A 16,952-nucleotide genomic window follows, 5' to 3' on the forward strand; every position below is an offset into this window, starting at 1 on the left:
TAGTAGGGTTGAGTATATCCTTCGAACGGAAGATCTTACGACCACCCACTACTATCAGCCATAGTCAACAGCGAAACGGCATGACTTCAAAAACAGTTTGGTTGAGCATCGTTGACACATTATTATTATAATCGTAGTATCAGTATTCCTAGGGGGGGGGGGGGGGGTGGTTTTCCAAAATCACGCGTAACACGATAATAATATATAGGCAGGCGTATTATTTATTTAGGTATTATGTTGGAAAACTCAACGTACTTCCTCGCGTCTCATGACCTCCATCTGGAGTTTTCTTGTGGAAATCCTCGCACTCCTCCTTATACCTCTCCATCTCCTCCTTGGTCTGCCGCATTTTTTTCTTCAGTACGTCCAACAGCGAACCCTGCTGTATGGTGGTCATGGTGACTTCGCGGCAAGGGGAGGACACACGACCAACGAACAAGACGACGACCGGAAAACCGCGCACTTACGCCACCACCCTCGTGTGCCTGACCGGGAAGAGACGTGAAAACAACGTCACGTAAACTACACTTTTGGTACGACGTGGGCGTTGTTTTCTCACGTTGTCCGGGAAAATCGGACGGACGACGGGGCAGCGGATGAGACGGCACGCGTTTGTCGCGGTAACGGACGGACGGGCAACACACACAAATCGCGAACACACAAGCTAACGCACACTGAGTCACTGACACCGGGAACAAGTCCACAACCACTGACGGTGACTGGTGAGTGGTGACGACGACCGCTAATATTTTTACGTTGGTTACGTGCAATGTTCGGTTACGGGGACGCACTGCAGAAGCCACACACACACACTCGTTCGCTCGCTAACGGCCAACCAGTAACCAACCAAACTATATTATACGATAATATTATTATAACATAATATATATATATAATATTATTGTATTTACGATAATAATAGTAATAATAATACCTACGACGACGGTTCGTCGGACGAATACAATACTCGCGCACAGTGCTCACACACACTCACACACACAAACGTACGCGGGTCATGCGCGCGCCCCGCCCCACCCGTCAGAGTGTCGGGGCGGCGACGTACCGTCGTCGGGGCGGTGGCCTTGCGGGCGACGTTGCCGGATTTCGACGACGCGTCGCCGGGTCGGTGCGGCGGTAAATCCGCTCGTATTTGGCGTCAACTGAGACCGGCCGGCCGGCGCAAAAATATCTCGAACTGGTTCCGCGGACGGTCCTGCGCGTTCGCAGAAATCTCGTCCCGCGTGGCTTTTCCTCAAACGCGCCGCACCTCCCCTCGCCTACCCATTCCACCAGCACAAAAGCCGCGCGTACCGGGACGGGACTCCGCCGCCGTCTGTTGTGACTCCGAACTCGTCTTGTAACGATCGACCGGACCATAATATGCTAAATATGGTAATGTTTCGTCGTTGATTATTGATACGCGCGCGCAAGGGTCGTGTGCCACTGACACGCACGACAAGTGTTTCGCCAAATAAGGGGCGGCAGCATAGACTTTTCGCTCGCAACATCATATTAATATAACTACGTTCTCTTTCTTTCGCAACACCTGCATGTTATGACGTCCCGTGTGTGTTCCGACGATGTTTCACCTTTTACGTACGATATTATTACTATTGTTATTATGTACACCTCTAAACCTCTTTTATGTACCGAACATGACGACACTCGAAACACTATGGACGAGTCGGAATGAGAGGTACAAAAAAACGTTGAGACTCGGTCGTACGACAAAATATGAAAATGTGTATTTAAAAAATGCGTTTAGAGCAGTCGACAAGGGACAACGAGACAAAATCGCTATAATGCTACAGGACATTATAATGTGGCCATGTTTTCATGCAGAGTATAAGTCGTTACAGTTCTTACGAAATACGAAACCATCACGTTATTATCTGTGAATACTTTTTGTAGGCGTGAATAGCGCGAGTCGTGAGTGTATAAAACGAAACTATTTATATTCATTAATCATTACTGTGCATTTCACGAAAACAGATTTGAATCAAGGGACTTTAAAGAATTCTGCTTGTTCTAACGGTTTGCAGTTTGTGCAGTGTTTGCACGGTTTTGAGAAATTCTTATATGTTTAATAAAAGTTGAAAATATTATGTACGCAACACAAAAATGCATCAGTTTTCTACCACACATTAATCAAATTCCTAAATATTATTTAAATCTACAATCTGCCATACCTACAACTCAATCAAATGTATAATATATCATTAAATCTTTCGTATTTTTATTCGTTAAACCCTATTCAACAACACGTCATATTATACGAACATCGTTAATGTTTTTCTCTATTTTTAATTCGTATAAACAAACACGGGCACGTGCAAATTCCAAAGTGCGATTTATTACAACGTTAATTATTATTGATTTATACTTTATAGACATAAAGATTATTTCGTTGTATGAATATTAAATAAATATTACTTACTACGTATTAAAAAATTATTACAATGGTCAATTTATTTTAGCAAAGTATGCAGTGTGATTTTTGTAAATTGTCAATTTAAAGTGTGTTTAATAATAATTGGACTTGATTTTATAATCACCCGGTATAAGGAAAAAAAAAGTTAATGAAAAAATAATACATTTTGAGTTGTACTACTGTACTAGTACTACACCCGTAGACTTATTAATATATTTATATATATTTTTGTATAGGTCTATAATTTACAATAGGTACACTTCAGTACTTCACAATAACTATTATTGATGATACAAATATATGATGTTTTTACGATGCATAATATATAAACACAAAAGTTAAACAAAAAGTTATTTTTTACAAAACCACATGCATTTTCGAGTTATATCTATACGCCTATATTTGACCGGTCACGCGGTTTTGTTTTCGATTAGCCACACCTACTGTATTAGGTACTAGGCAATGCCGTAACTCCCCTTGAAACGGTTTTAACTTAACAGAGAAAGAGAACCATAAAACACGAAAAAAAACCACATAAATCAATACACGTGTAACCGGTGAGTAGTAAAACAGTAAAATACTACCTAATGCGAACGTGCGACCAACTAACTACACCGTATTATATAAAATAGTAAAATGCATTATTATGTGCAGACAGCCGCCGATTTTTGTCGATTCTTTACAATGAATATAATATGATATTCAATGATTTATACAATAAATAATAATTAGGGCACGTATGTTGTTGCGAAAGCAATTTTTCGGAATTGTCGCTAAGTTATAAATTTTTTTATGCAGGTACACATTGCAATTATTAACAATTTTTCAATTATGTACACGTAATTTTACTTTTCTAATTATTTTTTCAGCAGTTTTATAAAAATTCAATGTACCTACGTAATATAATATTATCGAATTGTAAATACGAATGAAGTACATTTGTTTTCCATTGCAATGATTTTTAGATTGTTTCAATTTGTCTTTAATACTAATTTACTAAAATTATCGTTTAAAAAATGAAAAATGAAAATAGATGTGAAACATTATTGAATATTTATTCAAAGTATACTGTTAAGTGTTAACTGTAAAGTCAAAATAGAAAATAATAAATTAACATTTATAACGAAACTCTTTGTTATTTGTTATTTTTTTATACTATAGCAATCAACTTCGATAGTTGTTTACTACTACAACATCTGTGCCCTAATAATAATATACTTATGATTTATGATTTAATATAGTCGTACGGTATTATGATGGGTTATCGTGCACGAGACGTACAACACTTATGCAAAAAAAAAAATTATCAAAAACCGTTACTATCTCCGTCGTCGTGGTCGGGTTATCGATATCGCGGAATGTTAAGCGCAAGGCCGCATATTTTAGCGTATCCGCCGATTTGCATATCAGTGGCGTATTTGAGGCGTTCAAAAGGCGAGATGAGGAGGGAATAGTGTAAAAACACACTAAAAACGCTTACAATACAGTAGATGACTAGTAAAATTGTTGATCATACATTCATAAAAGATTGTCAGCAAGTAACAATGTATTTATAGACTCTGATCATTGAATTTTTGGCGGGGAGGATTAATGCCCACCAGCACCCGGACCCTCGGTCCGCAAATACGCCACCGAGGACTTGTTGAATGTGTATAAACGGTATGACGATTTATCGTACATTATAATAATAATAATATTATGTAGTGCCTAAGTATAATGTGCCAACAACAAAAAAGACGCGACGCGCGATGTCAATCATAATATTATACATATATTACAATATTAATAACTATGGGGCTGCGACGACCATAACCCCTATAATAATAGCGTACGTTATAATAGCGGCGGCGTCATAGCGCTGCGCGTAATAACAATATCGGAAAGAACGCGAAGGTTGACGGCGCGACGGCACCAGCTGGCGGTGGCCGAACGAACAGTGTTAGTCCCCCGGAATGCGGTGTGGGATCTACTCCGCCGTCGCCGCTGCCACCGCCGCCGCCGCCACAGCAGCAGTTGGGATAGTAGTTGGCACCGCGCCTACGGTTTAATTATACGTTTAAATAATAATTGTCGGCCGAACCAGTGGTCGTTAAAAGGTCGAAAACTATTATGCCGTGTAGCACCGAAAAACGGAATCGAAAATCGAACCACGGAAGGCGAATCCTCCGCCGCAATGGCGGCGCTGTGAGTACGACGGCCGCGGAGTGGGTGGGTGCTCTGGCGAGGTCGGTCGGGAAGACGGGAATCGGACGGACGGAATAACCGGCTGAAACTTTGAGAACCCGCGGTGGTTCCACGTCGGCGATGCGGAGAGATGGTCCGTCGACGGCGGCGGCGGTCGGCGGTCGACGGGCAGTCAGCTGCTACAAATAGAGTCGGCCGCCGCCGCCGCCGCTACCACCGCGGTCACACCGCCACCGACTTACCCGTCGCAGTTGCGGCTTGAGCACGTTGTGTAGTTCGTTCCTGATGATACTGAACTTCATGCCCGTTTCCGTGCTGAACACGGAACTGGAAAGCGCCAGCCCGGGATAGTCGGGGCACCGTCGTCGCTGTCGTCGCTTCTCCCGTTCGGCGACCACCTCGGCGCTCTCGCTGGGACACCGGAGCTTGGCGAGCAGTTCGGTGTCATCGGCCACGCTGCTTCCTCCGGCAGCATCTTCGCAGTCTTCCACTCCGTCACCGGATTCCCGTATCCGGCATTCCTGTTGCGGCTGTGGTCCAATCGGCGGCGGTAACCTCGGCGTCGACGGCTGCAGTGGCTGTGGCTGTTCCGTCGGTGGAGTCTGTGGCCGTATCAATCGGGGCGGCGGGGGCTGTGACAGTGGCAGTCTGGGTGACGGTAGCAGTCGGGGAGGTGGCGGCGGCGGCGGTTTGCAAGGGCCGGCGGTGGAGGCCGTGGCTGTCGAACCGGCCGCCGTTTCAGCGCCGACCACTACACGTTGCTGTTGGTCGGGCGACCACTGCGGCCGCCTAGGTGCCCGAGGGCCCCTGTGCGGACGCCTGTCGCCCGGCCGCCTATCGCGTCCACCGCGGATGTCCATCCGTGTGGCCGTCCTTCGTCCACAACGTGGCGGTGGTGGCGTCGTCGTCAACGGGAACGGCTGTGCCAGCAGCAGCGCTCTCACACGGCCGACGGAGCGTCGTGTACAGTGAACGGCAGCAGTGAACGCGCAGGAAATGCACGCGCACGACGCCGCTGCGGTTCCGTGTCGTTTTGTTGGCTGGTGTTCAGAAACGTAAAACGACGCACAAGACGGCGGGCGGGCGGTGCCACCGTCTGGCCCGCCGCGCGTGTTGATCTCACCGTCTTTTCCCTCTCTCCCGAACGGCGCCGCCGCGAACGGTGTACAACGCGACCGTGTTGACTTGCTCTAGTCTCGCGTTAATTAAACGAATTAATAAAACGTTGTCGCGATTATTAATAATATTATTGTCATATCTTGAGCACTATTGCCTTATACAATAAAATTATGGTGTAAAATGCATTTTAAACTGTGCGACAGCGTTATAATTATAATATTGTCATCATTTCTGGTTCCCGAATCGGATTCTCGGATCACTATAAATTATAATATATCATAACTCGTAATCATATTTTTTTAATAGACGGATCCGCTTTAGTTACTGATGTTGACGTAGGTACACGAAACCGTGTCGTTGATCAATTATAGAGAGAGAGAGAGAGTGAGAGAAAAACGTAACCCGATCTATGCGCGTATAATTACTGGCAAACGAAGATCATTCGGTTAGCGTTTAATTATAATTATTGTTGGCAGGCTTCGATGACAGACGTATGGTGGCCGAGATAGTAATATTAAATAATAAATATTATACTGCTGTATTGGTGTTAATCAAATAATAATAATAGCTTTATGAATTTATAAAAATAAAAACATGACCATCGTGAGTCATGACGGTATTGACAGTCGACACCGTTCGGTAGGAACTTGGAGTTTCGACTTCAAAGTTATAAACGGTCATAAATATTAAATTGTTATACTGTTATGCAGGGACTTTAAATGTTATTGCATTGAATCATGTTACGTTCATAAGCTATTTTGTTGTTTTCATTTTTTATTTCGATTAGATTAAAGAAATGTGTGCACTAAAATTCTTTAATTATATGAAGGTCAAACGCACAATGTCTTAATATTTCAACCGAATATAATCGCTTTTAGTACAAACCGTATAGGTACTATTAATAGTACCTATTCAATCAAGTTTCTATGTTTTATTTTCATAAGATAACATTTTTGTAATATTATGTACATGTGTATACAAAATACCTGCATATTATGTGTGTATAATATATATATACCTAGTACCTATAACCTACAATATCGAGTTTTGATTAATGATAATTATTGATACTATTGATATTATTAATTATTCAACTAACAAAAAAACAATAATTGACAAGTCACAAGTGAATACCCAGGAACTAACAATTTTAATTCAAATGTGCACCTGTGTATATAGATAAAAATACAAAAATGGAAAACATTTTTATAAGATCTACGAAAAAATAAAACTAAAATACTCCATCGACCATCATAATTCATAAATCGTTATGGTGCATTATTGTAAAATTAATATTATTATTGGCTTATAATAATGATTTTAGATTATAAAGTACCTATTTAAAAGTTATAATGGGAGTTTTCTCCTTGCCTCTGATCAGTGATCACTCATTAGTCATTATGTAGTCGTATAAGCTGTACGACTGTACTGACTACCACGTAACAATATTTATCTATTATAAATTATTTATACACCATAATATTATACATACTATTAAATATAATACTACAATAATTAAATACGAGTACCCAACAACAGTCATTGTATATCCCGTATTCCCGGTCATACTCTATTACTATATACACGTACTACGAGTAGTGTACTATAGTGTATGACGTATCAAAAACTGCGTCATTAGTCATTACATGATAATATGGGTGAATAAAATATTAATATAGCATGTCCTAGTGCAGTAAGTTGTATATAGTTTATACGTATTATACGTTGTACATCCGTATTCCATATGACCGTATATCATATATGTATAGTGTATACGATACACATTATATAGGCATAAATATAAACTTTATCCCTTTTTTATAATTTTTATAGTATATACTGGTATTAGCTCACTACTCACTAAAATTCAAAATATGTATCATAGTTTAAATATTGTAAATTATTATCTCAAAAATATGATAAATAAATGTATTTATTTAGTATACAAATGATAGAAATTACTATAAAGCGAATAGATAAATATTTTAAAGTTTTAAAAAATATTATAGCCAAAAAATAATTATATATTAATAAGTAAATAACAATTAGCTATTAATTATTACTTTTTACTTTTTATGTAGTTTTTACTTTTTGCCAATAATTAATTATAGAGATAAGATTTGTGGCACTTTTAAACATATCAATATGGGCAGAAAATTATCAAATATATACAAAAAAGGAGTGATGACTGACGAGAATTATATAATTTGAGTAAATTCCGAAATCGAAATTGTCCACTGTCCACAAGTCACAACAATTCAACATATATTTAAAATAGATACCTAATATTACTAATTAACCTAAATCCTTATGACCTTATATATTAAACATGGTTGTACAATGTAAAGTGACAAAAAAATAATAATAAATGCAAAATATGATAGTATATCGGTTTCCTAGTAGGTAATAACCAAAATTCTACAATATGACTAACGAAAGTAACCTATTTAGTTATCTATACTCATTATGCATTGTATAATAATTAAAAGTGAAGTACGAAAGTGTTATCGATTATAATTTATAGATATATACATAAATACATTATAATTTATGTTTTATAATATGTTTAAAGTGTATGATGGACTAATTTATCAAGCTCGGGCAAATAAGTGACAATGTCTAACTAGTTAAAATAAGAATATTTAAAAAAATAATTCTTATTAGGTAGTTATATATTTAAGTTATTTAACTACTGAAGTAAACTAAAGAGTATTTGTCGTTTATAAATAGTAATACTTAGTTAAATTATAATTTAGTGGATTAATATATCAACTAAGTTACCTACTACAAAAACAAAAATATTTTATACCTACGTAAAGTAGGGTATATAAAAAATAATTTTATTAGTTATAATAATTATAATAATAAATAACTACTTATTGCATTTTAATAATATTGATTTTTTTTCAAAATTGTTGACAGTTAATGTAGTCTATTTTTAAAATATTTCATTAAAAATTAATTTTATTATAACTTTTTGATTTAAAATGTTTCGATAATTTTATAGAAATTTAGTTGAATAGTAGAATGACTCAGTTACTAAATAAATAAACTAACTAGGTAAGTTAGAAGTTATCGACAAAAGATAAACACTTAACTTAACTTCTTACTGATATAAATTAACATTAGGTATTATGTAAGTATGTAACAATTCATTACTTAATAAAAAATTGTCAAATAGTAGGATACATATTTCAGCTGTCTTCAGTGAGAAAAAACATGATATTATTACTACCGTTTTAACTAAGTAACTAATCGGCTTCTATAGCCGTATAGGCATTGAAAAGAAAAATTTTATTTTATATAGGTATTTTACGTAATAACTAAATATGATGAAAAACCAAACCAATAAAACCGTTTAGAATTAATTATTTTTGTACTATAGAACGGCGAACGAGTTCTGTATATCAGCTATAATCTACATATTGTTTACATATGTAAACAATACAATTACTTTAACTGTACTTCAGTAATGTCTATTATCTATATTCAGTTCATGATTAATAAGTATATGAATTATTATGAGTATATTATTTTGTTATTATGATTTATAATCAAAAATTAAAGACCAATATTTAGTGGTTACAATTAGTACACAACTTAACGGTCAGACTAGTAATATGTATTGCGTCTTTGTAATAATCCAGGCGCCTACTAATCAAAATATGCATTTGTTTTTATACCTATTTTTCGGGATGTTTTCTTCCTGTTAACAGAGTGTGAAAAATATATATATTATATATATATATCTTATAAACATATTTCCGTAGTATGTAACAATATCACATTGAAATATATAAAATTATATGTACTCACACTAATTAAGAAAAAACTATACGAATTTCAAGTTTCGATATCATGTAAAGTATAATGTAATTTATAATAAAGTTATAATGTGTTGTATAATATGTAATATGTATACTATAATACATAAAGATATGAGTATCGGTCCTTATTTGGCGAAGCTAGTTATATCGACACTGAAACAATAAGTAAAATACTAAGATATAATTTGTGACGTACGCTACTTATGAAAAAAGGGTAAACATCTAAATTCACTTCTATTTTTGCTTGTTCTTGTTTATTCGTATTAAGTATTTAAATAAACCTAAATGGTTTTTGTAAAATCTAGTTAATTTTATGTAAAAAATAAGATAAATATGGATTATTTTAAAATTTAACAACTTGTAGTAGGTACCTACATATTTCAATATTTGGCAATACTCTATATTATATTCTTATTCTTACATACATTTATTCTTATTTTTTTACATAATATTATTGTGTATTACTTAGTATATTTTCTACTTTTATTTTAAAATGCACATTACTATATAGAAGTTTAATATTTAAAAAGGATAATATTATAATAACTAATAAGTAATATTATGTTATATTTATTACTTAAAATCTATTTACCTAATAAATAATAATATACAATAAACCTATAGAATTATGGTGGTATCATAATATTATATTTATAATTCATATTATGATACATAATAAAACAAATACCACAGTAATATTATTTAATATTTTTCAAATGGATTTTATATTTTAATTTATGATTACATACATAATATTAACCTAATATTTTAATATTTAATATAATATAATAGTCACAACTACAGAAAATGTCATACTCTATTTTATTTAGCGATTTCGCCAATGATCTATTATGACTGAATATTAGTTGCACATAATATGCTGACACTATAATATACGCTGTACATAAGCGATAAACATTAACGATTCAACGAAGTTGGAGTAGAAATTATTCACAGATTCAGGTAATGACGTAATATGTAAATAATAAACATACGATATAGGGACACCTTCATCACATAATTGATGTGAGTCCCATTAATTCTGAGACGTTGATATATAGGTATTACGCATGAATAGAAGAAAACTAAAGTTTAGTTAACACACAAACATAAAATTAATATTACTAAATTATTAATTTTTATGAAAAATTTGAAAATGCTTTCTAATTAAATTTTAAACGATATAATATCGAAATCTCCAATAATTTCAACTACCTAACTACACATCTATTTTATATTTTTGATAGGTATTTATTAGTTAATAATTAATACTAATATTAGTGCTTGGACAATAAATGTTAAAAAATATCTTAAGAAGATAGTTTTCATCAAAATAAAAAGGATTACAAATAGTTTATCACAAGGCACTTTAGCATTCAAAATTTATCAGACATTTTAAAAAATCTGATTATTGTTCAATAATAAATAATAATTGATTTTTTTTTAAAAAAAACATATTTTTGATAATTTTTAAACTAAAATAATTTAAAAAGTATATGATAAATGTATGGTTTCGTAATTTGTTTAAAACGTTATGAAAAATATCTGTATCAGTTTTTAAATTATAATAAATCAGAAATATATTTTCAATTACTATATTTTAATATCAATGATTGAACAAGAAACATAGTTTTTATATCTAATAAATATTATTTTATAAATTATAACTCCTTTAAATATCAACAATAATATCGTTACTTTACGGAGTATTGGGTTACATATTATACTGAGCCCGGAGACATCTGTTATGTATGCGAATCGCGCGTCGGTCCGTATTTGGCACAGTGTAACATAAATACCAGTTCTATTCTTGAACCACGCAGAGGGCCTCTAATTTTAGAATAGCCTAAACCAACACTGGTCTTTGCACACTGCGCTAACAGCTTTTAAGACCAATAAACCTCCTTTTTAATAACATTAGTTTTTATACAAATATTTTTTAGAATAATCAATATTATTCGGGTAAAAAATATATTCTTACAACTAAATCGTTAGATGTATAATATCATAATTTACCTCTTATTGTAATACATTTTGTCCAGTTGCAGGATAAATATTTAAAAAAATATACTTTGGCAGCTATCCAAATGTATTATTATAATAATCCCTGAAGAGAGAATATAAATTACAGCCAGGGCGCAGGCACAAAATAGGAATTTTTTTACTTATATCAAATTGTATTCCCAGGCGTATACCTAGTTTATAACAAGTCTAATATCTGACCGGAAATATTTATGACGCATATTGTACAATGAACGTGACTATTTGATATGTTAGTATATACCAACCTAATATTGCGTAATATTTCTGCAAACTAAAATCAAGTTAATGATAAAAAGAAAGGTAGTGCGAATTGCAGGAGAATTACATATTATCACAGAACCTGACGAAAAAACGTGACAAAACTTTGAAATCTGAGTATATGCACTGACGTACTGTCAATGTTAAATGTTAAACAAAATTTAATTTAACCATTCTAGTATTCTACATGGTTATAATTGAATGATGTACCTATTATAAACATTATTTTTATATTTTAAATCTGAAAATATAGATTTAATAAATTAATGTTGGATACTAAATGTAAGGTATTTACTTACAAATATGATGTGTTCTTAAAAGATAAACTACCTATATGCTATTAAGATATTTCATTTTGTGTTTGTTTTTATTTTTTGTGTGTCTAATGGATCAACTGGAAATATATTTTAATGGTTGTCTGCACCATTGATGACGGTATTTGATAAAACGCATACCTACAAACGATTTACAAATTTCATTGGTATGTGACAATAGAACCCAGAACCAGAATGTTGTTTAGTCGCTTCTTAGTCATTGTATATAATATTTTGTACACGGAGTATAGAGTATGTTTTACGCAGGTATACATAATATTTTTCGTATTTTTACTAGACAGAATAGTTTTATAAAAATCCTATAATATGTACCATTGTATTAACATAATACACTGTCCACTTAATGAATAAATCCGTTTAATTTTGAGTAGGTAATAAATAATAATCATTGTGGTATAATGTTAAAACAAGTACCTATACAACTAGCACGTATTTAAGTCATAATATTGTTATTATTATTAACTAGATAGAATGATGTCTTTGTGTTAAGGTCAGCATATTTTGAAAAATTTTAACAAACTGAGTTGTAAGAACTGGAATTTTATTCGAAATAATATACAATCAAATAAGTTACTTTTGTATACGTGATATTTTATTTTAGGTATTATAATAACTAATAGAAACTATATTTCAAATTATACGAATTGCGAAGTGAAGAAAAACCATTAAGTTATTTGGCATAGTATTAAAATAACAAGCTATGCAGATTATAATATCTTTTAATTATTCGATAATTTTGTGCTATGAAATAAGTGTTTTGTTTTGATAATTTGATTGTATATTTGTATGGCCTAAATTCCTTAATAAAGTAAATATTTAAATTGAAGATAAAGTATACGAATAAAATCAAAACGTAGTCCTAAATTGCATGTATAAAAGTAAACTAGACTTTGATTTGGATAATAGTGATGCATAGTAAGTGATACAATAAATAATTAAAAATATACTCACATTTTGCAAAGCCTTGTCCTTCTCTTCAAGTTTGGCACTAACTGACATAAGCTGTTCCTGAGTTTGGTCGAGCTCATTTTCAATTGTTTGAATCTTTTTTTGTAAGGCTCTTGCCTCTTCTTCAGCCTTTTCGGCTCTTAAATTGGCATCACGAGCTTGTTGTTCGCATAATAAGGCCCTGTCCATGGCATTGTCCTTCTCCAGCTTCATCGCCTGCATTTTCTTCTTGATCGCGTCCATTTTTGAAGTTTTTTTTGAGCGACTGAAATTTCAAATTATTAATTAAACGCTGGATTATATTTTAAATTGTTTTTATGGGTATTTTATATAAATTAACTAAATAGGCACATAGTAGAAGTATTTTTATAGGTTTTTAAAATAGTTTTACTATTTTCACCTTATAAATTGTATTAATTATATTTATACAAATTATAAAGTTAATATCAACAATAGTTTTTTCAAATTAAAAATACAAAAAAGATAAGTAATTTTTCAAAGTTGATATAAAAAACTCTAAAATGTATATAAAAAAAAAATTCTTACCTAGTCACAAAATATAATAATAATTACACAAAAACGATATTAACTTAACACCCGTAAGCACACGCGTTAGCACTGAACTTGCGTCGACTAGCAACCAGACATGTAGCAGTAAGACCCCCGGTACGGTGTTGTGACAGAGTGGGGGGAATAATGAAGACGATCAGCTTTCTTTCGGCCTCAACGAACAGTAGTGGGGAGAGGGACAGGCTTCTGTCTATTTTTGGGATGTCCTAAAATCTCACTCGGAGACACAAATTATTTATTACTCCAGACCTGGATGACATAATACCATATCCATATGGGTATGTATGACATACTTAAATAGAAAATTGCATCGCTCTTGTCATACACAAATAACTAATGAATATTCACATTGATTAAAATAAATTACGTAATTTTTTATTAAATTTATATATTCTACCATTGTTGCTATGGTTTTGTTATTTATTCAGTTAATTGGTAGGTACCTATAATCGTGTTAAAAATGGAAGGTAGTACACAACATTATTATAAGTCACGTATATAGACAAGAATTTGTGGTTGAGGAAAAACAAAGAGCTAAGCAGATTTGTGTACGGTTAAGATTCTTCCCACTCTCGTGTATATTATTATAGTTATTACAGGCAACGTTAGAAGCGTTTCAAAACCACATTTACGTGGTTGCATTTTACGGGTTTTAATAATGTAGTTATTTAATCCAAAATAAAACGGGTACTTGAGGTCAATTGAGTTTATTCCTGATACACGATTAAACGGAAACATAATCAATAAAATGAATTGTATATTTATCATGTTTGTTATAAATTATAATGTTATATATAGGTGGGTAGGTACCTATACTTATATTATACAATAATTAGACTCATTATTAAGGCCATGTTTAGATATGTATTTGAAGAGTGGGTCCAAATCGTCTAAATATGTATTTATTTGTAATTTTAGTCAATACTGACGTTTGGTCAAAAATGTGACAAAAACAAAATTTATTATTTTTTTAATTGGGAGTATATTATAAGAATCACTCAGATACGTCCTTGATTATACATTATAATAGTAGTATACCATATTAGATATACTAGTGGTATTTAGTATAATATTTTGGTATAGGTATGAGGTATCTATACGATTTAATGTATTGTAATATTCTAAACTTTTGACTGTTGTTTGTTGTAGTACTTAGAGTCTTATAATTTCAAAATATTATATAATTTATGCCCCTACAGAGTGTATACCACAATGTATTGCATACAGCGTGAATTAAATGAATGAATAGTGTATAATATATATACCCGTATAGGTATAATATTGTAGTAAGCGTTATAAATCATTCCATATAAGGCCATAAAATGCATGTATTACCAACAAAAACGACATGCGTGTAATATTGAATCCGTTTAAAAGTATTATTATTATTTTTTTTTTATTTTAAGTAGAAATATACAATCTATATCAGAAGACATAATAAGTATATAATAATTATGATATAAGACAGATAACACGAATACCCATTCAACATATTGAGAAATAAATTATTATTATCAATAAAAAATTTTTATATTTTGCATTATAAGTAGGTATATTGCCATATTGGACAATTGTAACTATTCTCATAATCTCATTGTTTACCAATTTAAAAGCATCTTAATTATTGGCACCTTAAAAAAAATTTCCAATCAGAACAGTCGTAAACATTTTTATGAAAAAATCAATAAATTAAAATAATTGTTAAAATTTGATTAATATGTAGGTAGGTTGTAGGTACCTATTTTATCTTATTAATCGTTTACTGTTTAGTTTTCAAATATTGACAATGAAACTAATACAATTAAATATGTCGCAATTTGCAATACCCATCTTAAATGGGTAATCGGAAAAATAAATGTTCTTAAATCATTTTGTTTTAATTATAATTAATGTTTTGGAAAACTATCCTAATTATTTTTACTTTGTTCTATTCTGTTTTATTTTTTTATGAAATTTCTCTTTAGTCTGTTGTATTATTTTACATTTTTATCTTTTCTGTTAAAGGACTTATCGTCCGTTGAATATATATATAAATAAATAAATAAATAAATAATATAATTTAATTTTAGTATAATATTTGTCAAATTGAGATTCAACTTACTGTACTTTTCATTTGTATTACCAAAGGGTACCTATATACCTATCAGCTTATAAATAAATATTTATTTAGCAATATCATATAGTATGTACCTATTTATCAATATTATAATAATATAATAATTATCATATACATTTTATATATATTTTTTATTATTTTTGATAGCTGTACGTCTGTACCAAACAGTACGGTTAGGTATAGCTTTTGGGGATTTTTTTCCAAGAGTTTTTATTCCGGGGATTTTTTTTCCTTGATTCCTTAAATGGTATTACTATTAGGTATATCATAATTTAATTTAGGCCATGATATTTTATTGTTAAGAATAGCGTGTTACAGACAATGGCTGTATGCAACTATAATTATTAATGTAGCTACCTAACAAATCATGTATTGATGTATCATAATATTATTAAGTATTGACGTATTGTGAAATTGTAATTTGTAATGCAACTAATGTAATAGCATTTTACCTAATAACAATACGTACAAAGCATATTAATCAGTAAAGTGGATGTTTACATAAAAAACAATAAATAATACAATTAACAAATAAACACACTGCAGTTCTGAAATTTGGTCAAACATTAATTTTTTTATTTATATTTTTTTATTTTTTTTATTATTTTTTCAAATGAAATCAACAATCTATACCACTTGGCACAATAAGATGATGTGAAACAGATTTTATACAAATTATTAAAAGAAAAAATACATCGTATCCTTAATAACATTTATACATACCTACATCGTGACAATTTTGAGAAAAGCAGCCACCCATTAGTAACACTTTCATTTGCTATTTTATTTTATTATTTTTATATTTTCTGTTATCTTTTTTTTAGATTCTGAGTGGAACGATGAATGTATTGATTTTACAATGATGTGTGTTTATTTTTTAATTTTTTAATTTTTTAATTTTTGTGCCTGTGTACACGATAAGTAGTCGAAATAATGCTTCGATTTTCAACTTCAGTATCTTGTTCGATCAGAAAGTGAATATCGTTGGTGCATTGGGGAGGTCAAAATTTAAATTTCCCAGTAGATTTCAAAAGCGCCGGGAAAAAGAAAAGAAAAATTTATGGAAAAACGGGAATTTTTACGCAAAATCGATTTTTCACAAAATTGAATTTGGTTTTTGG

General features: G+C 32.2%; 1 protein-coding gene across 24 annotated transcripts in view; it reads right to left on the reverse strand.

Moving 5' to 3' along the window:
• Positions 1 to 13,852, reverse strand: part of LOC100161663 (tropomyosin-like) — a 40,815-nt gene extending 26,963 nt beyond the window's left edge. For 8 of the 24 annotated variants that reach the window (XR_510290.3, XM_008180396.2, XM_008180394.3 and 5 more), the window contains exons 1-2: positions 13,692 to 13,852; positions 13,149 to 13,410 (exon numbers count right to left, since the gene is read on the reverse strand). Coding sequence is in view for 21 of the 24 variants with exons in the window: in XM_008180396.2 (XP_008178618.1) it covers positions 13,149 to 13,388 (240 nt within the window). In the remaining 3 variants the exon portion in view is untranslated. Of the gene's footprint in view, positions 1 to 4,857; positions 5,838 to 13,148; positions 13,411 to 13,691 lie in introns of those variants that run through there. The other 16 variants (XR_003838841.1, XM_008180388.3, XM_008180389.3 and 13 more) reach the window with 10 other exon arrangements.
• Between the last annotated feature and the right edge of the window lie 3,100 nt (positions 13,853 to 16,952).

The sequence above is a fragment of the Acyrthosiphon pisum genome, chromosome A1 (assembly GCF_005508785.2).
Source record: "Acyrthosiphon pisum isolate AL4f chromosome A1, pea_aphid_22Mar2018_4r6ur, whole genome shotgun sequence".
NCBI classification, from domain to species: Eukaryota; Metazoa; Arthropoda; class Insecta; order Hemiptera; family Aphididae; genus Acyrthosiphon; species Acyrthosiphon pisum.